The 26,309-nt window shown below is 34.4% G+C and overlaps 1 protein-coding gene across 32 annotated transcripts in view; it reads left to right on the forward strand.

Annotated features, from left to right (window-relative positions):
* LOC145258313 (myocyte-specific enhancer factor 2C-like) overlaps positions 1-20,569 on the forward strand; it is a 180,777-nt gene extending 160,208 nt beyond the window's left edge. For 7 of the 32 annotated variants that reach the window (XM_080116388.1, XM_080116387.1, XM_080116385.1 and 4 more), the window contains exons 5-10: positions 7,824-7,949; positions 11,502-11,718; positions 13,425-13,669; positions 15,750-15,850; positions 17,404-17,518; positions 19,749-20,569. In XM_080116388.1, the coding sequence (XP_079972514.1) occupies positions 7,824-7,949; positions 11,502-11,718; positions 13,425-13,669; positions 15,750-15,850; positions 17,404-17,518; positions 19,749-19,787 (843 nt within the window). In that variant the 3' untranslated portion in view covers positions 19,788-20,569. Of the gene's footprint in view, positions 1-7,823; positions 7,950-11,501; positions 11,719-13,424; positions 13,670-15,749; positions 15,851-17,400; positions 17,519-19,748 lie in introns of all 32 variants that reach the window. The other 25 variants (XM_080116375.1, XM_080116373.1, XM_080116376.1 and 22 more) reach the window with 5 other exon arrangements.
* The last annotated feature ends 5,740 nt before the right edge of the window (positions 20,570-26,309 follow it).

Consider the following 26,309-nt stretch of genomic DNA (forward strand, 5'->3'; position numbering starts at 1 on the left):
TACTAGAGCTATAACTATTTATTATAGTTCACCTCTTTACAATGAATAGATATTCATATTAATTATAATTGTACCAACTAGGCAGTTCATCAGCACAAAAGAAATTAATGAACTGTTATATACCTATATACCAGCTGTGGCTAAAACGATTGTATGTAAGTGTTGGAAATAAAACCTAACGTTTTGAAATGAATAAGAAAGGCTTTGATTTTAATTGTTCTAATTAGCTGTAATTTGCAATTAACTCACCAAACAATCCATCTGCTACTAAGTTTTAATCACTCTATGTTGTTTTAACTACATTCCCCACCAATATTTTATGTAGTCTCTATCACTCTTGATACCGTCACTCTTTTATTATTGAGGGCAGTTATACATAAGGTCAGTTTTTAATGTGGGAAAAATCCAGCTCCTCACAAAAGGATACTCTGGATTGGAACAAAATTATCTCGGTCTTGAAGGATTTGTTCATCACTAAGCGAACACAGAAAAGATGAAGTGTAGTATCGAACACTTTGCTCCTAGCCAAAAAGGCCAGAGAGTTCATTGAAATTAAAGGAAAGAATTGGAAGATTTGAATGGTCTATTATAAAGAAAAGGAAATATTACCAGACGTAGTAATAGTATTTAACCCGTAGTTGTAGAGAGTAAATGAGAGGGAATATATAGTGATCATAAAGCGATTATTATTTGGATTGATTTCTATTTCTTTCTTGTTATTCTCACAACGTCCAAACAATTCAAATAATACACAAAATTAATCCTCATAATAAAAATTCATACCAATTTGATAAAATTGGTATGAATTTCTGACCTGAATTTAAAAAAAAAAAAAAAAGAGACAACAACTTTATGCTCTTTCCATTTTATAACTACATCATTTTGAAGTTTTTACAGTTATGGTTTGTTGAAAAAAAAACCATCTTTCCAACATTCACCAATTAGGGCCATGGTCAAGATGTGCCTGAAGGTCTGAGGTTACATCGGCCGAAACCTGAAAATAGCAACAGATGAGAATAGTAGTTTGAACAATGCAAATAATACACATCATAATTCCTCATATAAAAAATACAAAAGCAGAAAGACATTTTAAATTTTGTTCTTCAATTGGCTTTACAAACTCACCTTTTTTTTTTTATTAAAACTCTAACCAGTGTTCAATGACTGACTCAGTGGGTCATTTTCTTCTTTTTTTTTTTTTTTCTTTTTTTTTTTTTTTTTTTTTTTTTTCTAGTATATTTTTATTTTTTGCTTTGTAAATCTTCTCTGAAAACTCGCAGTAAAAGAATTTGTAGACGGAGTCTGTGTCTTTCCAAATCTCAATTTGCAAAAGGAAGCCACTCCTTTTAAATTAAGACGAAAGTGTTTTCATCTGTTTTCAATGATTATTTCATAATAAGTTATGGTAAGATGATGCACTTTTTGGTTTAAGTTTTTCCAGTCTTTGAAAAAAAAAACAAAAAAACTTGACCCTAAAAAAAAACTTTACCTCCAAATAAAAAAAAATGGAAAATTTTATTTTTGGCTGCAAATGTTTTTGCTGGCAAATTTTATGTAAAAAAAAAAAAAAAAAAAAAAAAAGTTTTTTTTCTGTCACAATTTAACATAATACGCCGCAGAATTCATATCATTTCAAAATATAAGATCTCAACTACTTTTAAAAATTGAAATTATTGCATTCGTCATCACATTGCATGAACCCAAAAATTCTAGTGTTGACATTGGTTTCCTTATCTTTTTTTTCTAGTTAGAATTCTAGAAAGATATTGAGTACTTATACGAAGAACAGCAAGAAGGTTGCCAACATCATAAATGAAAGTGATTTTTGTGGAACAAACTGGATTTGAACTTGGGACATCCAGCTTATCAGTCGTGTCGTTAACCGCTTGACCATCATCCCCTTCAATTATTCCATTAATAATAGATGATAAATTCTTAACAAATAAACGATGACTGGAAAATGAAACATACACTAATCTTCAATGTGACAATCTACTGACTTATTTGGACTTTTAGTTTAAAATCTTACAAAATAATTATGGCTTTGGCATGACATCATAGATTTATGATTTCAGTCTCAGGAGATAATGGGTACCCCTTTAAGGGTAGCTGCACAAGTAATTGTAAGGCAAGGATTGCGCAATCTCTACCCACACCTTTTCTGAGACAGCACTGCTTGAGTCAAGAAGTCCAGGACGACTGGAAACAATGCCGAGATAAGTAAAGAACATATACAGCACCTGGAATTCCTAATACTGACCAGAACATTACTTAATGATAATAAAAATGAATTAATATATGGGTAAAGATTATCAATAGCGTTGGAAATTATTTTTAAAAGATCTAAATATTAATTTACTTGTCCAACGTCACAAAAAAAAACATCATCACATACATTAATTAATGAGAAACGAATTACCTCTCTTTATAGTTGCTCTTTATCAGTTAAAAATCATTAAAACCATTTCTTCTCCAAAAATTTTCAAAAAAAAAAAAAACTGGCTGTTTGTTTGCAGTTTCAAATTGGCTATTAAAAAAAAAAAAAGTTGTGTTGAAAGGAGACTAAGTTTGTTCGTTTTTTTTTATTATTATTTTTATTTTATTAGTTTCTTTTAAAAAATTTAAAAAAAAAAATATGCAAGTGAATTGACATCTGTTCCTTTATAATTTATATAAAAAATTATTCTGAAAAAAAAAACGTTGTGTTGAATTTTCATTAAAAAAAATCTAATTTTTTAAAATTAATTCTTTTAGGTTTTAAAAGGTTAAAAAAGAATTTACTACAAAAAAAATTGTTTTAAATTCATAGTTATGTGTTTTAAAAATTCTCAACTACCGTGGAATTTCCACAGGGTTCTGCTAGTCCAAAACTATTTTGCTTTAACTATCTGCTAACTTTACAAGCTAATAGATACTAGAATTTGAGCTCATAGAGCCTATAATCAGTAAAAAATACTTAGATAGGCGTTCAGCTTTTATTTCCCTTTCTACTATTATATAAAAGGAACTTTGTGTGGGTGTAAGTTCCTTCCCTACACAAGGTGGAACGATAAAAGTGTTGCCCTAAAGAAAACAACACTACAGCTTTATTTTAGAACTTTTATTGAAAAAATCAATTCTGGTAACTTGATTATGTAGTAGAGCTGATCTATTCAGTCTAACTGCCTTCAGCCTCAATCACTGCCTCAATAGGGATCCGAAAACTGTGAGCATGCCTTTTCTGTAAGCATCAGCAGATGACGACGATCAGGGTGGCTTTGGGGTTGTGAGAGGTCATGTTGGTGATGTTCTCTACATATGACAACACAAAGTAGGCCAGCAAGTTCAGGTTGGTGATGAGAGAAGGGTACAAAGTTTTAGCACTCCTGAAGCCAAACCTTGGTTTCTTTGGATTTGTGGGCCGGCACCAAGTACGGCGGCCACACACAGGGTTTGCCAGTGGCCACCTGATTGCACCAGTTGATGCCACACTCTTCAGCACATCCAGATACACTTTGGTGTTAACTTCAAGCCGACTTTGAAAATGTGAGGTGGCATGATGTGGCCCTCACTTGAAACCATAAGACCATAATTGTGGCCGGAAACTTTGTTTTCATCATCCTGGGCACGTCCCTGTTATTTGTGGCATTTCAACAATGCATTTTGAGGGTGCTGGCAATGGTCCTGTTGTTAAAACTTGGATTGGTAAAGAGCATGAGTTGTATCCTTGTTGAACATTGTGTCACTTTCAAACATGATAGAAGGCTCCTATTATCAGAAACTTATCCTCTTTCAAATAAATTCAATATGAAAAAAATAGCCTGCACAAAAAAATAAAAGGATGAAAGAAAAAGGGGAGTAAACGAATAAAATAGAAAGAGATTTTGTTTTAAAATGAAGAAAAGGATTTTATTTACAATAGGTTGCAAATTTTTCCCTTTGCAGGCACTAAAAAACGCCAAGTAACAAAAAAAAAAGCACAAAAAAAAAACTGGTTCACAAATTGTAAAAGTCGTCACAACGAACGAATACAGTTAATAAGAAAATTAAATGAGTACTTCCTAAATCTTGCTCACAATAAATTTAATAAATTTCAAGGAACGTACTAACAAGATAAACAGTATATTTACCTTTTTCATTAGTTTAAAGGCTTTGAAATCACTCCAAATTTCTTTCTCTCAAAATATGCGCATACCTTTGCTGCATAAAAGTTTAAGGAAGTGTTCACCTCCTTGAGGCCGGTCTTTTCTTTTTGCCAGATTGTACTTCTAGAAGGAAAGGCTCTGGAATCCTTGTCCACAGCAGGCATGAAGCGCGCATCCACTTTCCTTGGAGGCTGGATTCAAAGAGAAGACAGAACCAGTGACATATTTAAGGAGCTAATTTTATGTTTTTATTCAAATTAAAGGGAGTTTTGTATGAACCCAAAATATACAAAACTTAAGTTTAATAAAGGTACAAAATACAGCAAAAACAACTTGTGAATCAGAATAAAAAATATAACAAATATATATACATGGGGATACATAATTGTTGTTGGTACCAAAAAATTTCCAACACTATCACTCTTGAGATGTGTACAAACCGACCAACAAGTAGATGGTCTGCAGCAAAAGCAACAAAACCAGTTTTCATCAAACAGAAATGGAATCATCTTGTCTTTTCTAGGGCGACAATTTTATCATTCCAACCTATAGGCTTTAAGGACTGGATCGATTTTTATGAAATTTCACACAAATATACTTTATGTGCCTGGAAGTGTTCTTAGATAAGTTTTGTATCGGAATATCTCCAATAAGTATTGATAAAAAAAAAAAAAATCTGAAAGAAGAAACAGGCGATTTTGACTAAAGTTAACACCTTATGCAGCATAACATCATACGTGCATTTAAGAAGTTTTATTACCACAAAAGCAGAAAGGCCCAACATAAAACCAACAGTAGGTTCTTTGATATGATAGGTGCGAATGAAATGAATGTTTCTGTTTCAAGCACAATTGAACCATGATACTTGACTTTTGTATTTTAAACTTTGATTCAAGCCATTATATAAAATTAATTTTACAAACTCAACAGTAAGTTCTCTACAGTGCAATGTATTCTGGACTAAGTCATTGCAGAGAGGCATGTGAAGCTTCCTCCCAATGCACAGCGATGGGTCTCCAACTACAGCAAGCAATCAATTGATTTGGTTGAAAAATGGGTAATTTCACTGATTTCGATGACAATAAAAAATATGGGAATGTGAAACATTCATTGATCATCATTCAATTCAATAGTTTTGTATTAAAAAAAAAAATTCAATTATCAACAACATATAGACTTGTGAATGGGAAAGAAATTTATCAAATGTTATTTAATAAAAAAAAAAAAAGTTTAAAAAAATTTTTTTTTTTAATTTGAACAATGCAATGTAAAAAATACTATTTATCCAATTGATATTTAAAAGTTAAATGTTTCATTTTCATACAAAACAAATCACCCTTGATATTAAAATTTAAAATGTCAATTTTTAATTCTATAAACTCTTGAAATAATAACTTTATTTTTTAATGAGCTGGATCTACCCAGCGTTTCTAGGATGCAGTTCAGTCATTTTAGTTTTTAATTTTCATTTATTATCAATTGATTTGATTAAATAATTGGCAATTTCATAGATTTCGATGACAATAAAAATAAGGAAAAGTAGGACATTTATTGATCCTCATTCAATCTCGGACAACGTTGTGTCTCCTTGCTAGTACTATAATAAAGCTCTACTTGTTATTGAGTATCATTTTATAAACATTGGAGTTTCATTGGAATAACATCTAAGAAACAGCAATACAAACTCACACACACACACATACATCTATTAGCAGGGTGACCCAACGTTTGCCGGGATTAAATGATGATCAACAAATGTTTCCTACTCCCATATTTTTATTGTCATCAAAATAAATGAAATCGTCCATTTTTCAATCAAATCAATTGTGCTCTAAAAAGAAAAATTTAGTTCGAACATGCCCCTGTCATATCAACCTACTGTTGATTTTTTTATATCAAGCCTTGTCAGCTTGTGTAGTTATAAAACTTCTCAAATTCACTTGTGATGTTAGGCTGTATAAGGTGTTTACTTTGGTCATAATTACCTGTTCTTTCTTTCATCGGATTATTTTGATTATTGATTGATACTTATAGAAGACATTCTGATACAAAACACTGCCAGGCACATAAATTATCTTCAAGTGAAATTTCATAAAAATCGGCCCAGCCATTTTTGAGTCCATAAGGAACTCTCTCTCTCTCTCTCTCTCTTACACACACAAAGTTCCTTTTATATAACAGTAGATAGAGATTATCGATTTTGAAGAAACTGTTTAACCCTCCAAGAAAGTTTTTTTATTTATTTTTGTTATACTACTGGATGAATGATTAGAAATGAAGAGTACTTCTTAAATCATGCTCACAATAAATTTAATAAATTTCAAGACACGTACTAACAAGAAAGACAGTACATTTGCCTTTTTTATTAGTTTAAAGACTTTGAAATCACTCCAAATTCCTTTTCCTCAAAATATACACATACCTTTACTGAATATATAAAAGTTTAAAGATTGATGAGAAAAGTATAAATTCTCAAAATTTCATGAATTTACGAATAACTTCTGTTATATTTCCTGCCTTTGAAAATTTGGTGATTCAATAAATGTACATTTTTATCCTTATCAGTTAATTTCCTTTAGATTTTTTAAAATCTTGTGTTTTCTATCCTTCCTTTGAAGCAATTTTTTACTTTTTATTCCATCAATTTATACATTATTGTCTAAAAAAAATTTTTGCTGTCTGATGGCAGTTCTGGCTATATCTGCGATGAAACGCGTCATGTCTTGTCTCGTCTTTCGCCTTACACCCTAGAGTTGCTGACCAGGTGTGATGGTCCATCGCAGAAGCAGATATGAGTGTTAGCACAAACTCATAAAGGCAAGGACCCAGGATCAGTTTGGCATCCTGTTTCATCATGCTGAGACACATTTTCAGTTGGTTGCTTCGTTTTGTTTTTTTTGTTTTGTTTTTTTAACTCTAAGGAGCTAGATCGATGGCTTTGTGGATGAAATCATCTGGATGATGACAAAGAGTCTGACTGAACCAACAGTTGTCTGATGAGGAGAGCTTATTTTTGAGAGAATATGTGTTGCAGCAAGAACAAACAGCAGCATTTGGGATGAACACAAAGGATGCAACGTAAACAGTGATCAAACACTTCAAGTTTTTATCGGTTGCTCACATTAGCTTCCGGAGCCATACAGTAGAATGGTGCGTATGAGAGCTTGATAGATGCGGATTTTAGTACCAAATTTGATTTCAGGTCCGGAATACAGCCGAGATCAAAGGTGGCAAAAGGGGAAACGAGTACATGTGTTAGAAGACACCTATGGAAAAAAAAAAAATATTTAAAAAAATTGTGATTGATTCAGTTTGGAATCCACAGCCAGCTTTAAAAGCGTGATTGCATTCACTGTCTTATAGTCTGTGGCAGTGCATTTTGTGTATTTTAACATATTTCAGTGTTTCACTTTCTTCACTGTCAAGGCAATTGTTTATCAAACATTCCCAAAATGCAATGGCATCTTCTAGTTGGCGACTTTTAAAAACATCTCCAATTGATTCTTTATGGTCAGCAACACAATCCTGCATCACAGAACCAATTAATGTTTGAAAATAGTGTCATCTTTGATATTTAGCTATTTTAATTAATATATTTCATCCAATTGTCTCGTTTTATTAAAGTTTTGTTATCAGTAAAATGTGTTTTTATATCGATAATGTTTTGTCATGTTATAACCTTTTTTTTTTTTTTTCCAGCTTTTGAATAAAAAGGATAAAGGTAATGACAGTCCTGAACAAGAAGATGAATATGTGTTAACCCCACATACCGTTGAGAATTACAAACGTATAGATGCTGAATATGCCCGTGTCATGCAAGCTCCGGTAATTTTTTTTTTCTTTTCTTTTTTTTTTTTAGTTTCCTTCATTTTCATTTCTTTTGCGTTTCCTCTTTTGTTTCTTTTAATTTCTTTCGTTTCTTTTTTCTTTTCATTTTTGTTTTTCATTTTTGAAATTTAATGATTTGGAAATTGTTGAAGAAAATGAATTGTTACAACTTTCAAGTTTCTTAATGTATGAAGTTGGTTTTAGTGACTTGGATGGAACTATTCAGAGTTAACCCTTATTCTTGAATGGCCTTTGGGCCTTGATAAGTGGTGACTTCATTGAGTAAAAAAAAAAAATTAAAAAAGTACATTGCATGCTCTATTCAAATTACATCCTGATCCCTACTTATGTACTCGTCCGCATCTCATCGAAATGTACGAATTCTTGTCACATTCTTGTAAATGATTGTAAAATAGTCATTATGGCAAGACCTGAATGCATGCAGCGAGGTGCATATTGCGGTGAGAGGGGGTGTTTGACCGGATGGGATGGAGTGAAGGAGTGCAGAGAAATGCAAAGCCTTAGCTAGAAAAATAGGACCAACCGCCGATATGTCATTATGAGCTTCTGATGTAGGGTGCATAAGTGTAATTTGTGACCAAATGACACGGGGAAAGGAAGGGGCGGATATGGCAAGACCCCGGGCGACACCAGATGGTCTTGCTTGTCAAATAGAGGAAGAGAGGGCGGAAGGGGGGTGTTGATGTCTGATTGGGACAAAACAGAAATGTCTATGGGATTTTGTGTCAGAAAGAGAAAAAACAAATAATAATTGTTTCTATATCATTGTCGTTATATATCTGTTAACATGAAAGGTTGTTTTTAAATCCTCTGTTGAGGGGTATGAAGAGATCCAGAGACCCTTAGCTGATTAAGGCTGACAACTTGGAATGGGGGTCAAGGAGGTAGGGGTTACGGCCAGGCATTGTTCGACCTGGAATGACTAATCAGTCCTTATTTGATAAGTAAAAACCTCGGTGCAGGTGGGGGTTGAGGTTTGGTAGAGATAAGCTCTAAGAGGAAGAAAGGCTGTTTGTAACCACTCTCTGAAGGAGAGGTGGGGAAAAAAGGGTTGGATTTAGAAAAAGGAATTCTAAAAAGAGAAGAGTTGTAGCCAGCAACTGAATGGCTGGGCTGGTCAAGCGCTTCCGATTTGGGAGCCCTCAGGGCCTGATATTATGATGTTAACTAGCCTGTGTTAATGGGAAATCTGTGACTTTACTGGTCTGGTCTTACATCGTTTCACTGCTATAGTCAGTCAACTCAATTTAGGCAATAGCTGTTATGAAGTAATGAAATTAATAAATAGTTTGTTATCGCTATAAACCAGAGTTCTGTTTGTTTGTGGTGAGGACTCTTCATTGTGCAGCAAGCCGCAAGGACCAGCAGAGTAATTGATATACCCAGAGACTACCTACACAGGATAGGAGACGATTCGATCAAGAGGCAAAGCGCCCCACAGTGCGTGAAGACGATCAACAGGCCAACTTGTGATGGGACAATGTACGATCGAAAGAACACCTGTCATATCGGGTGGAATCCGACGAGGTTAAGGACACCCGGTGTGGTTGGTGCGGTATCGGTCCTCGTTATATCATAAAAACTTAACAGTTCAAATCCTTTTATTTTAAAAAACGTATCTTTTTTAGTCATGGTTTAATGATTAAAGAACTTTTTTTTTTTTTTTTTTTTTTTTTTTTTTTTTTTTTTTTACATGGGTGTCACCACTTATCAAGGCCCAGAGGCCACTCAAGGATAAGGGTTAATAGGTATACATTAGTCATTGTGATTTTAGCATAGTAAACAGTGGGAATTTTGTAACTTGGATTACTTAGGGGGACGATTCAATTAGAACTTGTTCACATTGGACTTTTTCTTTTTTTTTTTTTTTTTTTCATAGGTATCACCACATTATCAAGGCCAATAGGCCACTCAAGGATAAGGGTTAAAGAGTGAACTGGTAAAATTCAGTTGTAAGTTACTTTTCTGGGGGTTGAAGGTTCAATCTTCAGTGCAGGCTGCACTCGAAAATATAATTGTAAATTACTCAGGTCTTCTTCCTGATCATGACTGACGAAATGAGACTTGCTACCCGCTTGGATTAGATAAAGTGTCGCATTTGAAATTGTGTGTAGATTCCCAAATTCAACAAGATGTACCTGAAGAAAGTTGGGGGTTACATCGACTGAAACATGGAAATGACACTCCAGATGAGAACAGTGGTCTGAATAATCCGAATATGAATTATTAATCCTCATCTCTAAAATGTTAAGAGACATTTTTCAAAATAAAAATCAGACAAAATTCTTATAAACACAGAAAATTAGAAAAATCTTTTGTTACTGATGTATGTACAATACTATCATGTTCTCAACCTTGTGTAATAGACGCAGAAAATCAAGTTAGCATAATCTATATATAAAAAGGGCAAAGTGTGTGTGTTTGTACGTCTCACAAACTTTTGACACCCGGCGGATCCTCATGAGATCGGTATCGTTTTCAAGCTCGATCTTTCAGACGACGAATATCGAAAAATTGGCCAAAAACATTAATTCCTTCACCTTCAACTGGGCAGTTTTTTTACAAGGAGGGGTCAGTTTTTTTGCCAACATTTTAGCAAGTCATCGTCACTGTTGGATTGACTACACTTAATTTCAATGTTCTCGATTTCCAGTGGCGCGATGGAGACATCAGCCAAGACGTTATGTTTTTTTTTTGTTTTTTTTTTTCTCCTCCTTTGCGTTACGGGTTCAACTTTGCGTTACTGCCTGCTTATTACCACCTTTTTTTTTTTTTTTTTTTTCCTCCTCCTTTGCGTTACGGGTTCAACTTCGCGTTACTGCCTGCTTATTACCACCTTTTTTTTTTTTTTTTAAACACCTCTTTCTACCCAAACTGCCTACTGTTGTTTTGATTTCCCTCCCCGCTACTACCACTCCCCCTCCCTGGTTCCTTACTACACCACCTACACAAACCCAGGCAACGCCGGGTACCCCCGCTAGTCATCAGAGAAACATTAAAGTTCAAAAATTGTTATTCATATCTTGGCTACTAAACTTTCTCCATGTACACGCTTTTCGTGATCCTCCTAGACCGACCAAATGCCATCCTTTAATTAAAGCTGTTTTCATACTTCTCAAAACGACTAACTCAAAATAAATTTGGAAGACGATGAACATTTATTCAACTTGATCTTTGTTTCAAACTACTGACCAGTATGATTTGGGAAATCAAAATTATTAGTTATGTCGTAAACTTATGTTATTCCAAGTCTGACATCTTTGCATGTGTCTCAACATTGTCTTTTCCTATCACCCTATTTCTTTGAGTCATGTGATCTGTCCATTTTCAGCACAATCCTATTATCTAATCAATTTTCAATTTGGTATCATCGAATTAATATCAGCTAATCTTTCAGTATCTTTTTTCGTTTCTTGTTATTGTCAACTAACCAAATTACATACTAGTGGATGTGCCCAATCAATATCTAAAAAGAAAAACCTTTTCAAATGGAAAAATATCAACTTTTAATTTCAATTTTTCTTTTAGCAGCAAACTTCAACTAATCTTAGTCCGTATCAACAAGTGTCGGTGCCAATCAGTAATTTCACGATGCACAATTCTGGTTCTACGAGCAGCGCCCAGCCTGCATCCACAATGTCTGGCGCCAGCCACAACGCTGTCCTTTTACTTTCCTCAAATCAGAATGGCCAATCAACAGCAACAACTCTACCTGCCACCTACAGTCCAGTGCCTTCCACTTCAGGTATTATTCTTATTGTTTCAATCACATTTATATCAATATGTAAACAGGGATACCTGGTGTTGCCTGAGGAAATAGTAATTTATTTTATCAATAATAATTGATTTCCTATTGTCACATGCGACGTAAATATTACTTTAAAAACAGAAACAACTAATCGAGCTGGAACAACTAATGGAATTACAAAGTGCATAAAACATGCATAACCCTAAGTCCGTATGGCAATACCTTTAGTTATAATCCTCTCATAGGAGCAATTTTCTATTCTCAAAAATGATCTTTTACAAAGCTACAATGTTCTCTCCCTCTCCTTATTCATCCATTTGTTGATGATGATTGCCGCAACTACCTTTAAAATATCGAGGGGTTATTGTTGAAGATTTACTCCTTTAGATCTGCTGTGTACTGTTTATACCCATGCATGTTGATAACCTCGTGAAGAAGGATCTCTCCAGGGTTTGCAAAAGCTTGAAAAGTCCTTGAATTTTAACTTTTGCCTTGAAAAGGCCTTATTTCTATTATTACCTTAAAAAATTTTTGAAAATATGGAAAATGTCTTGAAAAGTCTTTGAAAATCGTATTCTTTATGACCAGTAAAAATTTATGGTGACATATTAGGAATAAAACCAAGATAAATACTATTAAACTATATTTTAACTATTAAAAAAAAAAAAATACCATTAAACTATTTTTTAAATATTGTACCTATTTACAATGCCTCCCCACGGGACATTTAGACACAAGGGTCGTTTTTTAATGTGGAGAAAAGGTACAAAAATAAAAAATTGTCTCAATCATGAAAGACTGATCCTCCACCAAAAGAGAACAAGAAATGGAAGTGCAGCATTTGGAGAACAGATACTACACTTTGATCTTGACCAAAATTTTTTTAAATGTTGTAGATCAGATCGAAATTATTTTGAAATTAGATTGCATTATAGTGCATACAAGAGTTATGTCCCTTTAATACAAAACTAATTTTTCCATATAATAACATCGTTTTTTTTTTTTTTTTTTTTATAAAGGGATGTAATTTTTGTCTCTACAATACCGGAAATTTGAAAGTTAAAAGAACACAGCATAGACCAATTTACAATGGGGGAAATAACATTTAATCGTGCATGGTTGGTTAAATATAAGTGGGTCAGGGAATGTGAATATGATTGTCGACAGACATATTGTTTTGTATGTAAATGAAAATAACTTTTTCTGGTGTCCATTATTAAGTTTTTTGGTTTATTATATCATTGTTTATATACAAATTTTGTTTTGAAAACTTGAATTTTGTCTGGAGACGGTCTTGAAATGTACTTGAAAATCTGTATGAATGCTGCTCCCTTAACCAAGCACAAGTAGTCATTTGCTATGGAGAAGTTGCATTTTACATGCCATATATGATTAGTCAAGGATGTCACCAGATAAGCCATCTCGGAATAACTACTCTTTATTTACAAACTTAACAGTTAAAAAAAACAAAAACCCTGGCATTTGTGCAATTTAAAAAGAAAGCAAAAATGAAAGTAAAAAAAAAAAAAAAATGAAAGTAAAAAAAAAAATGAAAGTAAAAAAAAAAAAAAAAAAATTTTTAACTCCTGAGCAACGCCGGGTCTGTACAGCTAGTATATAAAAAAAAAACTTGTCTCGTGTACAATTCTCGTTTGTGAAATTTCTGTGATTGTGTTTCATGAAAGTTTCTTTTTGTTTTCCAGGTTCCAAAAGTGGTGGGGATTCCTCCAGTCCCCCTGCCGTTGTCACTCGTACTTTGCAGATCCCTCAACAACATCGTGATGACAGCAATTCACCTGTACCCCACACGCAGCCAGTTCCGACACTCGTCACAACTTTAGACCCAGATAAAGATGTTGCTGATTTGAGCATCTCGAGTACCGAACATTTAGTCCAAGCCAAACGACCAGAATTAAGAATTCAGATTCCACCAAAGTCAAACGAAATGGTAAATAAAAAGGAAATATTTTTAAATTATTTCGAGAATACAGTATTCTCTCGAATATCATGATAGATAGGGACCAAGACGACCCGTGATATTCAAAAATCCGCAAAGTAGGGCAAAACCATTATTTTTAACTTATTTAATTGTTTATTGTCTGTTTATAACCATCCCTGTAATGTTTAAAACCGAACCATTTACTATATTAATAATAATAATAATAATAATAATAATAATAGGTTGTACAGTACACTATTACAGTTCAGTACTGTGCATAAATATGTATAGAATATTCGATTATCATGGTTTTTATGGATTATGGTGGAAATCCGTATAGAATAACCTGTGAAGTAGCAAATCCGTGATAATCGAACCACGAAGTAGCGAGGGATTACGGTATCACTATTGCTTTGGCGATGGAGAATCATGATTTACTTTCTTCTTATCGCAAGGAGAGTCAAGTCAGCATCCCTAAAGGAGGAAGACTCTGGTCTATCAAAAATCACTTCGGCTGCCCTGTCGGTATTCCCTGGTAGGGGCGCCTCAGGTAGTAAGCAATAAACTTGCTCCACTCTAAAATGGAAGGCAATGGCCTAAAAGATTGAATCTCCTAAAACTCCACAGAACCAGCAGCCATGCTTTAACGTGCTATACTTGATTATTCTTTCTTTCCCTCCCTCTCTCTCTCTCTCTCTCTCCATGTCTCTTCTCTTCTCTCGCGCCATGTCTCTCCTCTCTCTCTCTCTCTCCATGTCTCTCCTTTTCTCTCGCGCCATGTTTCTCCTCTTTCCTTCTCCTTTTCTCCTCTTTCCCTCTCTTTTTCTCCTGCCGTGTCTCTCCTCTTTCCCTCCCTCTATCTCCTGCCGTGTCTCTCCTCTTTCCCTCCCTCTATCTCCTGCCGTGTCTCTCCTCTTTCCCTCCCTCTATCTCCTGCCGTGTCTCTCCTCTTTGCCTCCCTCTCTCTCCTGCCGTGTCTCTCCTCTTTGCCTCCCTCTCTCTCCTGCCGTGTCTCTCCTCTTTGCCTCCCTCTATCTCCTGCCGTGTCTCTCCTCTTTCCCTCCCTCTATCTCCTGCCGTGTCTCTCCTCTTTCCCTCCCTCTATCTCCTGCCGTGTCTCTCCTCTTTGCCTCCCTCTCTCTCCTGCCGTGTCTCTCCTCTTTGCCTCCCTCTATCTCCTGCCGTGTCTCTCCTCTTTGCCTCCCTCTATCTCCTGCCGTGTCTCTCCTCTTTACCTCCCTCTATCTCCTGCCGTGTCTCTCCTCTTTCCCTCCCTCTCTCTCCTGCCGTGTCTCTCCTCTTCCCTCCCTCTCTCTCCTGCCGTGTCTCTCCTCTTTGCCTCCCTCTCTCTCCTGCCGTGTCTCTCCTCTTTGCCTCCCTCTCTCTCCTGCCATGTCTCTCCCCTTTGCCTCCCTCTCTCTCCTGCCGTGTATCTCCTCTTTGCCTCCCTCTCTCTCCTGCCGTGTCTCTCCTCTTTGCCTCCCTCTCTCTCCTGCCGTGTCTCTCCTCTTTGCCTCCCTCTCTCTCCTGCCATGTCTCTCCTCTTTGCCTCCCTCTCTCCTGCCGTGTCTCTCCTCTTTCCTTCTATCCTTTTTTCTTTTTGAAAAGTGGCAGTTGCATGAGTCCTCCTTCTTCATTTTAAAAGATTACAAAAAAAAGTACACGCTTATCAATATATACATGGGGAGCGTTCATAAAGTAATGCATCTTATTTAATTCTGCCCGAATAGATAAGAGCAAAGTTTTATCTCTTTCTTGCAAATATTGACAGTGTGGGACTCTAAAAAGGCACCCATAACATAGATGTGTGTCAGAAGCAGCGATGTCATTGAATTCCTGGCAGAAGTACATTGAGAATGGTGGTGACTATGTAGAAAAATAAGTTCTGAACCACAAAAGGCTGCTTGTTTTTATGGTACAACCCTTGTCTTCATAGCTCTTCAACTTTTTGCATTAAGAGAAAAAAAATAGGAGGCCTTACTTTTGGAACAACCCGTGTAGATAAAAAGTGATTGACAGTGGCTAACTTACAATATAAACTGTTATTAGAAAAAACAAAAAAACACTGTAGTTATAATTTTTATTTCAGAGTTCTTTGAGAGGTGGTGGCATGAGTGCTCTTGACACCCCAGTAGTATCGGTGGCCACACCAGGCAACAGTACGGCTAATCCGTCCCAGCTTACCAGTAAGTATTAAAAATGTTTTTTTTTTTTTTTTTTTTTTTTTTTACACAATTTTATAATCCATGTTAGACCTGCTTCCATCAGACTGATCATTTTGAAGCCATTATCTCAAAGTCCTTCACATTGATGCCAATAAAAGGAAGAATAGCAACATTTTTGATGTGAGAAGCGCGGGGGGGGGGGGTATAGAGAATAGCGATCACCAGCAAACTTGATTACAAATCGGTTTTAAACTCTGTCGAAAATGAGAAAAAATTCTCTGAGCAGCTTGTAACTAACACATTGAGTGTAGTCTAAAATGTAATAAAAAAAATAAATACAAACCTGCATCAAGGAGTGACCCTGAGACATTTCAGTTGCAGGTTAGGAATCTGCCAATGGGTAAGATCCATCCTGCCCATAGCAACAGTTGGGTTTCACCCAGCAACTATAGAAAACAGCCGATAGGTCATTTGGTGTGCGTGGAGGAGGATTGCTCTGGTTGTGTGTTACTGCATTCGTGCTCGGGATCTAGTTCTGTCAATTCAACAGTGTTGCTCGGGATCTAGTTCTGTCAATTCGACGATGTCTCTTTGGCAGACGTGATTGCTATTGGATGTGTGTTGGATTTTCATAATACCAACGTATTTAACTACGATGAGGAAACTGGTTATTTAGTGTCTGCTATATGCGAGCGAAGGAAAGAAACGTGAACATTAATGAAGTTTGAAATAGCATTTTCGTTTTAAATTTTGTTTTAGTTTTCATTATTTCTGGTTTCAATATTCAGTTAATAGCAAAAAGCAAGCAATTTGATATGTAAGTATATTATGGCAGGAAACGTGGAGCTTTATTATTTGTGTTCTTTGGACAACTGTGCTTATCTTGCGTCTCCTAACGTTTCAGATGACATTCAGAGGAATCTTTCTGTTGACCTTGGAAATTTGTACAAAATTTTGAATGGAACCTTTTATTCATATCCTGCTTTCGTTCCAACAGCCATCTCAGAAAAGACGTCTTGAGTTTTTTTGTTTTGTTTTTTTTTTTTTACAAGGAGGTCCCCACTTATCAAGGCCCGGAAGCCACTCAGGGATAAGGGTTATTGCATGTACAGTACATTGTACGTTCGTGTTGAGATTTCATAAAGTGTTTACTTAAGGGGGCGGCCCATCAGGAACTTGTTTACGTTGGACTTGAAGACATCCAAGTTGTAGTCAGGTGGGAAACAGGCAGTATTTTGCAATTATAATTTTAGTATCATCCACACTGAAGATTGAACCTTCAACCTCCAGAAAAGTGTCATATGGATTAAATAAAAGGTTCCATTTGAAATTCCATGCAGATTTCTAGGTTTGACATGATACACATGAAGAATTTGGCAATTACATCATTCGAAACATTGTGAGAATAAAACTCAAGATGAGAACAGTAGTTCAAAGAATCCAAATATGAATCAAATCCTGATCTCAAAAATTCAGAAACCAAACGTGAAGATTTGTCTAAATTTTCTCAATTTAAATTTTGGTTTCTCTCTCATTGTTATACACGTGCCCTATTGTTTTATTTTTGTTTTTTTGTAGGCGACATTCACTTCAGTGCAGACCTACCGAGTTTGATGAGCCAGACCCAGTTAATTGCCCAATGGGGGGCACACAGCTCCCTACCAGCTCATGGGACGAACTTGCAACTGACAAGGTTAGTTGTGACTGATCATATTTACTTCCTTTCCAAGACGTTAGACACAAGGTCAAGTGAGGGTTTGATGAAAGTGTGCTTCTTGTTCAGAATTCATACATAATCCTATGCACACGAAGCTGCATAGGTCGTCCTACGCACACGAAGCTGCATAGGTCGTCCTACGCACATGAAGCTGCATAGGTCGTCCTACGCACATGAAGCTGCATAGGTCGTCCTACGCACATGAAGCTGCATAGGTCGTCCTACGCACATGAAGCTGCATAGGTCGTCCTACGCACATGAAGCTGCGTAGGTCGTCCTGCGCAGATGAAGCTGCGTAGGTCGTCCTGCGCACATGAAGCTGCGTAGGTCGTCCTGCGCACATGAAGCTGCATAGGTTGTCCTGCGCACACGAAGCTGCGTAGGTCGTCCTGCGCACACGAAGCTGCGTAGGTCGTCCTGCGCACATGAAGCTGCGTAGGTCGTCCTGCGCACATGAAGCTGCGTAGGTCGTCCAGCGCACATGAAGCTGCGTAGGTCGTCCTACGCACATGAAGTTGCGTAGGTCGTCCTACGCACATGAAGCTGCGTAGGTCGTCCTGCGCACATGAAGCTGCGTAGGTCGTCCTGCGCACATGAAGCTGCGTAGGTCGTCCTGTGCACATGAAGCTGCGTAGGTCGTCCTGTGCACATGAAGCTGCGTAGGTCGTCCTACGCACATGAAGCTGCGTAGGTCGTCCTACGCACATGAAGCTGCGTAGGTCGTCCTGCGCACATGAAGCTGCGTATATAATTTATTTTATTGGTTACTCGCTTCCTCATAATTGGTCACACTCAATATTGCTTAACTTTGGTGATCTCATAGAAACTGGTATGTCAACATAATTATAGCTGTATGCATAAAAAAACAATTTAGGAATATTAACATAAATAGAAAAATGTTTTAGAAATTATATTGTATACCGTTGTTATAGCCAATTTATTTATCATCTAACAAGTGGTTTAAATATTATGGGATTGAACTCTAAAAACTTGATTCAGAATTGAAAAAAAACGCTTTTTTCTCATCCAGAATTGTACTGACAATGTCTTCACGATCACATGAACAAACTCAAGCATTGTTACCTCAAATTAATTAAAAAAAAAAAAAAATTAATCATTTTTACTTCAAATTAAAAAAAAAACTTAATTATTGCAACTTCAAATTAATAAAATAAAAAAAATAATCATTGTTATTTCAAATTAATAAAAAAAAAATTCAAGCATTCAAAGCAAAAAAAAAAAAACTTAATTATTGCAACTTCAAATTAATAAGAACAAAAATAACCATTTTTACTTCAAAGTAAAAAAAAAAAATCAAGCATTATTACTTCAAACTAAAAAAAAAAAAAAAAAAAAACTCAAGCATTATTACTTCAAACTAAAAAAAATCAAGCATTATTACTTCAAACTAAAAAAAAAAAAAAAAAAAAAATCAAGCATTATTACTTCAAACTAAAAAAAAAAAAAAAAAAAATCAAGCATTATTACTTTAAACTAAAAAAAAAAAAAAAAAATCAAGCATTTTTACTTCAAACTAAAAAAAAAAAAAAAATCAAGCATTATTACTTCAAACTAAAAAAAAAAAAAAAAAAATCAAGCATTATTACTTCAAAGTAAAAAAAAAAAAAAAAACTCAAGCATTGTTACTTCAAAGTAAAAAAAAAAAAAAAAAACTCAAGCATTGTTACTTCAAACTAAAAAAAAAAAAAAAAATCAAGCATTATTATTTCAAACTAAAAAAAAAAAAAAAAAAATCAAGCATTGTTACTTCAAACTAAAAAAAAAAAAAAAATCAAGCATTATTACTTCAAACTAAAAAAAAAAAAAAAAAAAAATCAAGCATTGTTACTTCAAACTAAAAAAAAAAAAAAAAAAAAAAAACTGACTTCTAGTAATAAATAGATGAAACAGATTTAAAAGAAATCTTGCCGAACAGTCGTATACATTATTTTTTATTTTCTCCCCTGAAGAAGAGATATTACTCTAGAAAATTAGAGACATCAACACCTACCATATTGTACGACACATTATGTTGGTACATAAACGCAATATAATTGCGAATTATTGAAAATTCCTTCTAATATTGTCATTCTTTTATATACTAACTCATGTCTAGTGTTACTTATGAACCGCATTGATATAGCCTTCAAACAAAACGTGTTTGTTTTAAAAGACTTCTAATGAAATTTTTTTTTTTTTTTTGCAGCACTCTGAATTTGGCAGACATGGGCAAAATCAAGAGTGAACCGATTTCTCCTCCACGGGATTCAGCATCACCCAAAGTGTCTCTCTCCTCTTCCTCTTCTTCCTCCTCTTCATCATCATCATCAATGTCTCACTCTCTACCACATTCACTAATCATGCAACAACATGCGTCGGCCCACCACCACCGTTTAAACCCCGTCCTCACATTAACCTCTCTCCCTTTAACTGTACAAGCGGACCACGATGACCAGCCGACGAGTGAGAAAAAATCCCGTTTAACACCAGGAGACGGATAAATCTTGATCTTGCCTGTCCATACCTATGCGTCGTTTCTGCGTCACCATTTTCCTCCAACTCTGAAGAATTCATCGACTTTACTGCACCACTCTACAAACTGAACCTCTCCAGTCCCCCCCCCCTCCCCACAACTCCACCCGCCAAAAAAATTTTCATGTTTGAACCACGCAGGATGTCAACTTCAGAAGTTGTTTGATTCTGTTTTTTTTTAACCATGTCACCGGGAGGGGAGAGGGGGGAGCATACAGAAAAAAAAAGATCAAACAAAACAAAATAACTAAAGCTGGTCGTGTTTGTCCAGTTTTGAGTGCTGTCCTTGACCGCTTGCCCCGTGGTCATCAGTGTTCATAGATGCCTTCAGCTTCGTACCTAGCAGATAGATCCTAGAATTTCACTTGAAAAAAAAAAGAAGAAAAAAAAAACTCAGAAATAGCCACCATGCGGAATTAACAGATTTTATATTCTAGTGGTGTTATTTTAGAAAAATGCCTGAGATATATATATTAAAAAAAAAAAAAAAGGCTTCTATAATCTTCTGTCCAAGTTGTAGATTCATAAAAAAAATTTTGTTAAAATGTGCTCCAAAACTTGCACATATATTGTTATTTATATATATATATATATATATATATATATATATATATATATATATATATCTGTAATAATTTATTTATTACAATTTATGCCTGTATGAAAAGAGATATATAAAAACGAGTTGATTGGTATAAAATTTAACAATTGCTAATAAAAGCAATCAATTTTTATAACAGATCGTCTATCTTTTGTCAGCTAACGTTAATCAGAGATGCAACGTTAGAATTTATGCACTTGACTGCATAACACAAAAAAGATGCGTATTATTTTCATTCTTCGCATTACTGTTCTCATCTTGAATTTTCACAATGTTTCGGTTTATGTAACCACCCCCAACCTTGTTGAGGTGTACCTTGTCGAACCCTGGAAGCTTTCTGTCGAACTCGGGAATTAAATAAAGCGTTCTGTTTAAAACTAAGCTCAGATTCCAGAGTCCAGCAGAAAAAGTCCCGAGTTCAACAAGAGACACCCGGAGGTCAAAGGTTACATTGACCAAAATGTTTTGAACATAACATTCAAGATGAGAACAGTAGTCCGAATTATCCAAATATAAATAATCCTCATCTCAAAAATTGAGGAACAGAAAAAAAAGCTATGCATTTAAGCTAGATTCTTACAATAATCGATTAATATTAATTTTAATGGAATAAAAAAAAAAAAATGCCACTCGCCACTATTTAAAAACAGCTTATTACATGAAGTCATTTTTAATTGAAAGACAATAAGTTATAGTAATTTTTAATTGGATACATGAAATGGTGAAAACCATGTCTTGTTTGGGGGGGGGGGGGGGTACATGTTTGATGTAAACAATGAAAGTGTATTATTATTATTATCACAAGGGAAACAACTACAACAGACTAATAATTTTTTTGTAAAATCGTCAAAAAGGCATGGGTTATTTCCCTTATGGCATAACACATGAACAGATGTTTTTCATTTACGTTCTTAATATTGAGAAAGTTTAATTGTATGAAAATTTTTTTTTTTTTTTCTGGCGCTACCAGATTAGGTTATCCGAAGATAACGGCTTTCTAACCAACAACGATTTTATTGTTTTTAATTTTCTTTTACAAAAACTCAATCATATATTTTATTATTTGAATCGTTTGAAATGAGTGATTTGTGTATTTATTTATTTGTAGACGGTTATCCTCATCTTTATAGTTTGTTGTTTCACCACTTTTCGGCCAACTCATCCTTTGGCCTTCTTCACGTGATTCATTCAGCATTTCTATTCCATCGCGGTTAATCACCTGTAGAAGGCTCAAGGATGAGTTGGCTGAAATGTGGTGAAACAACAACAACTATGAAGATAAGTATAACAGTCCGCAAATAAATAAAAACTCAATCATGTTCTACAAAAACAGTTTTTCTCCTACAAAACAATCAAATCATGAATAAATATTTGAAGATATAAAGAACTTAAAATGTAAAAGGTTTTTCCAAAATTACTGGATTTGGCGTTAAATAATTTAAAAAGGTTGATATGCCATAAAAGAAAAAAAACGAATTTTTTTTTTTTTTTCACTTTGTGACATATCTGATTCTAATGACTGTAAATTTACTACTTTTATTTTATTTTTTTTTTTTGTTAAATAGTTTTTATGTAATAAGTTGTTTTCAGAACGTGCTGAGCAGATTTTTTTTAAGGATTTCCTACAGTTAATATTAACGATAATCTTATACGAATGTTCTAAAAATGCATACACTTTTTTTTTTTCTGTCTCTTTCGAAAGATTGACTTGGGGAGACTCTCTCCTAAAATGAATCTGCTTTTCTTATCAAATTAAAATTCCCACAGAACTATGTAGACGACCTCATAATTAGTCAATTAAACTCATTAATTTCACTGTAATATGCTCACCTAATTAATAGTCCTCCAATGCAATAACAGTTTTATATGGTTGGATAAAGATAGACTTGTTTGTTTTCAATGTTTGTCTCAGATGTTAGATTTTGATAAGCCAATGTTGTTGTTTCAATGAATATATCTTGTGTCTCTGAGCTTATGTTTAATTTGGTTTGATGAATTTCGTTAAATACCCGAGATTTTTTATATAGATTTATACATGATTGTTTTTACATCAAGACAATGTTATTTTCTGAACGTAAAGATACGTTTCAAACAATTTTAGGCTGGGATTTAAGACAAGAATTCTTGGAGCTTTGTCAGCTGTTAGGATTTTTTGTCTCATTTGTTTGAGATGGCGGGTTTGCATGAAGATGTCCATTTTTAAAATAATTCGAGGAGAAAAAAAAATGCAACATATCATGGATAGTGAATGTATTTAATTTGGTGAATGTATATAAAGAAATTATGCAAAAAAAAAAAAAAAAAGATGTCAATCTTTACTGTTGTTTGTTATCGTAGTGTTAGTATCATTATTCAGGTCTTGGAGGAATTTCAATATTTGCAAAACTAATTATAGTTTATGAATAGTGATTTATCATTGGTCCAAAACCGTGATATTTTCAAAGGCCCAAATTAGGAGTTTGGCTTCGACATATTTTTTTTTTATTAGGCAGTATAGTTTTATTATGCATCTTATTCGTCGGCTTAGTGACAGTAAGCAGTGTTTCGCTCTTGAACGTGAAATAAAAAAATAAAAAATGAGGAGGATTAGAATTTAGTTGATAGAAAACAAAAAAATTTAAAAAAAAAAAAAAAAAAAAAAAGATAAAAAATGCTACTGTTCAGTACATTTAAACAAAGTTTTATGAACATATTTTTCATTCTTGGGATAATTTTCTTTTTCTTTTTCTTTTTTTTTTTTTTTTTCGAAGAGAGGGGGTTTACTCTTCGCAGTTGTATGAGATCATTTGGAGTATGACCCCGCAATTCTATCCAAAAAGCAAGAAATCTCACTGTAGTCCTCTATTCAATCAACAAGCTAATTACTACTGTAATGGAACAAACCAATAAGCAATGGAATAACACTAGGAATAAAACTAGCCAGTCTAACCAGCATTGCCCGGGACAAAAGTGTAACATAACTTTCTCTTTCTTCTTCACTAAGCTCCCCCCCCCTCTCTGGCCATATACACCTACAACTCAATTTGATCTAAGGGAAATAACTCTGTTAAAAAAAAAGGTGCTGCTCTTTACATAATATAAAAACCGTGTTTACCTTTTGATAGCAATAACTGATAATTTGAATTTGAGAATGTCTGTGGCCTTCGGGCCAAGATCATAGTGTAGTATTTTTTCTAATGCTGCACTTCTGTTCTTGGTTAGTGTAGGAGAAATCCTTCATGACTGAGACAAGTTTTATTTTTGTTCCTATCCAGAGTGCCCGTTTGAGGGGGGTGGGGGGCAGCTGGATTTTTCCCCACATTAAAAACCGACCTTGTGTCTAACTCTGCCCTCGTGGGGAGGCAAGTAAATAGGAACAATTACTGATATAAATGGCCATTTGATCCTGAAAGAATGAATCTTTTTTCTTAATTTTACATATTACTAGCATACCACCTGACGTTGCCCAGTCACAAAATATATGAAATTTATACAGATTTCATATTTATTTTTATAGAGCCAATATAAAAAAAGAGAACATGCACATTTTATTCTGTTTTCGTTTTATTTTTTGTATTCCATAACAAGTCATTAGTCTGTTCATAGAGGAGAGAACTACACTGAAATTTCTTGCCCTGGAAAATATATAATAGGTTTATATTTGTTTTGTCTAAAAAATAAATATCACTCTTATGCATGTAATTGAGCTCTGTTTATTTCTGGCAAAGTACATATAAAGTGTGATTTGTCGATTTCAATCACTCTCTCTCTCTCTCTCTCTCTCTCTCTCTCTCTCTCTCTCTCTCTCTCTCATATATTTTAAATAAGAAATTTGAAAACTTGAAAGTGTCAGAAATAATGGTAAAAATCATTTTATTTACTTTTATTGTTGTAAGTCCGATAAATTTTGCTATAAATAGCTTCATCAGGCTAGGAAGTTTGGTACGTTTTTTTTTATGTGTGTTCAGGAGGAGGTAATTCCTTGGAGTAGAAGAGAAGAGAGATGTATGTCTTATTCCATTGGTTCCGCTTGTGTTGGGCTCTAGTTTTGAGCGGGAAATTTAAAGTAAAAATGTGGTCACACACATTTTTGCTTTAAATTTCATGCTCAAAACTAGAGCCTAACGCATACGAATAAGACGTACATTTCTCTTCTCTTTTACTCTGAGGCATTACCTCCTCCTGAACACCAGAATAAAGAAGAAAAAATTACATACTGGACTTCCTAGCCTGATGAAGCTATTTATAGCAAAATATATCGGACTTACAACAAAAGTAAATAAAATGATTTTTATTATAATTTTCGACACTTTCAAGTTTTCAAATTTTTCATTTAAATTTTATTCAAAATAAGTGTCTTCTAAAGTGTGTGACCATCTTTTACTTTTCTATATATATATATATATATATATATATTAACTTCTTTGAATTCAAGGAATAAAATTTATGAATTCATTGAAAAATCATCCTTTATTATCGAGTTGAGCAAATAATTGTTTCATCCCTAGCCTTAAGCCCCTGGAGGGGTATAGGCTATCTACAACTCTGTAGATGCTTTTGTAGCGAGTTCTTTTGTCAGAGTGATGGTGCTGGCCCCATGCCCAACCATTCCCAGAAGGTGCATACAGAGCGCCTAGCCTTCCCAAATGGTCACCCATCTGGCACTGGCCAGGCTCAATGTTGCTTAACTTCAGTGATCTGGCATGTGTCAACGTGATTGTGCCATACAAATAATTGTTTCAGTCCATACTAAACTATCTATCTATCTATATATATATATATATATATATGTGTGTGTGTGTGTGTGTACTTATTTTTCTTAGTTATGTTATCATCAGTGCTCACACATACACAAACAACAACCTGTACAAGAGAAAAATAAACAGTGCTCAATTACCAAAGCAATAATCTAAATTATTTAATTTTGATACAAAAAGAAAAAAAAAGCTTAGTTATACTGATGAACGCTTCCAGGTATACTCGATTTCATTTAAGTTGAGTCAGAATTGTCCATGGAAGCCTCAGTATGTAACTTGGAGTTTTTCTTGTATCCTTTTTTCTATCAAAATTAAATAGAATGAGAAAGGAAAAGGTACGTGTACAAATTAAGTTTATTTCTAGACACTGATTTAAGTTGGCGTTTTATTTCCCTCATAATTTTTGTAATATTTTATAAAATTCAAGAATTAGGTGTGTTTTTTCTACCAAAATTCTAACTAGGATTGAATGATGATATGATCTGTTTGTGATGGAAGGTTGGAAGACTTGGAGTTGGGACTCTGGGAATTTTGGTGTAAAATTTTTGATCTTACCATAATAATAACAAATGGATTTCACTGCTAGGTGGGAAGCTTAGAAAAGTTTTTTTTTTTTTTTTTTTCTAAATCCTTGTTTTTTGTTTTTCTTTTTTTTTGTTTGTTTGTTTTTATCACCTTTTCCCCTTCCCTTGTTTTGTTTATTCTGCTGAATATTTGTTGACCCCTCCCCTCTCCCCCCCACCTCACCTGTTGCTTAGCAACAAATTGTCGACAGACATGAGAGGGGGGGAGACCAATCAGCGACTGTGATCATTTTTTTGGATTCCATAATCATGTATCATATTTAAAAAAAAAAAAAAAAAAAAAAAAAAAAATGGATGTTTTTCTTTTTCTTTTA

The sequence above is a fragment of the Euprymna scolopes genome, chromosome 33 (genome assembly GCF_053919585.1).
Source record: "Euprymna scolopes isolate OS-2025 chromosome 33, ASM5391958v1, whole genome shotgun sequence".
Taxonomy (NCBI): domain Eukaryota; kingdom Metazoa; phylum Mollusca; class Cephalopoda; order Sepiida; family Sepiolidae; genus Euprymna; species Euprymna scolopes.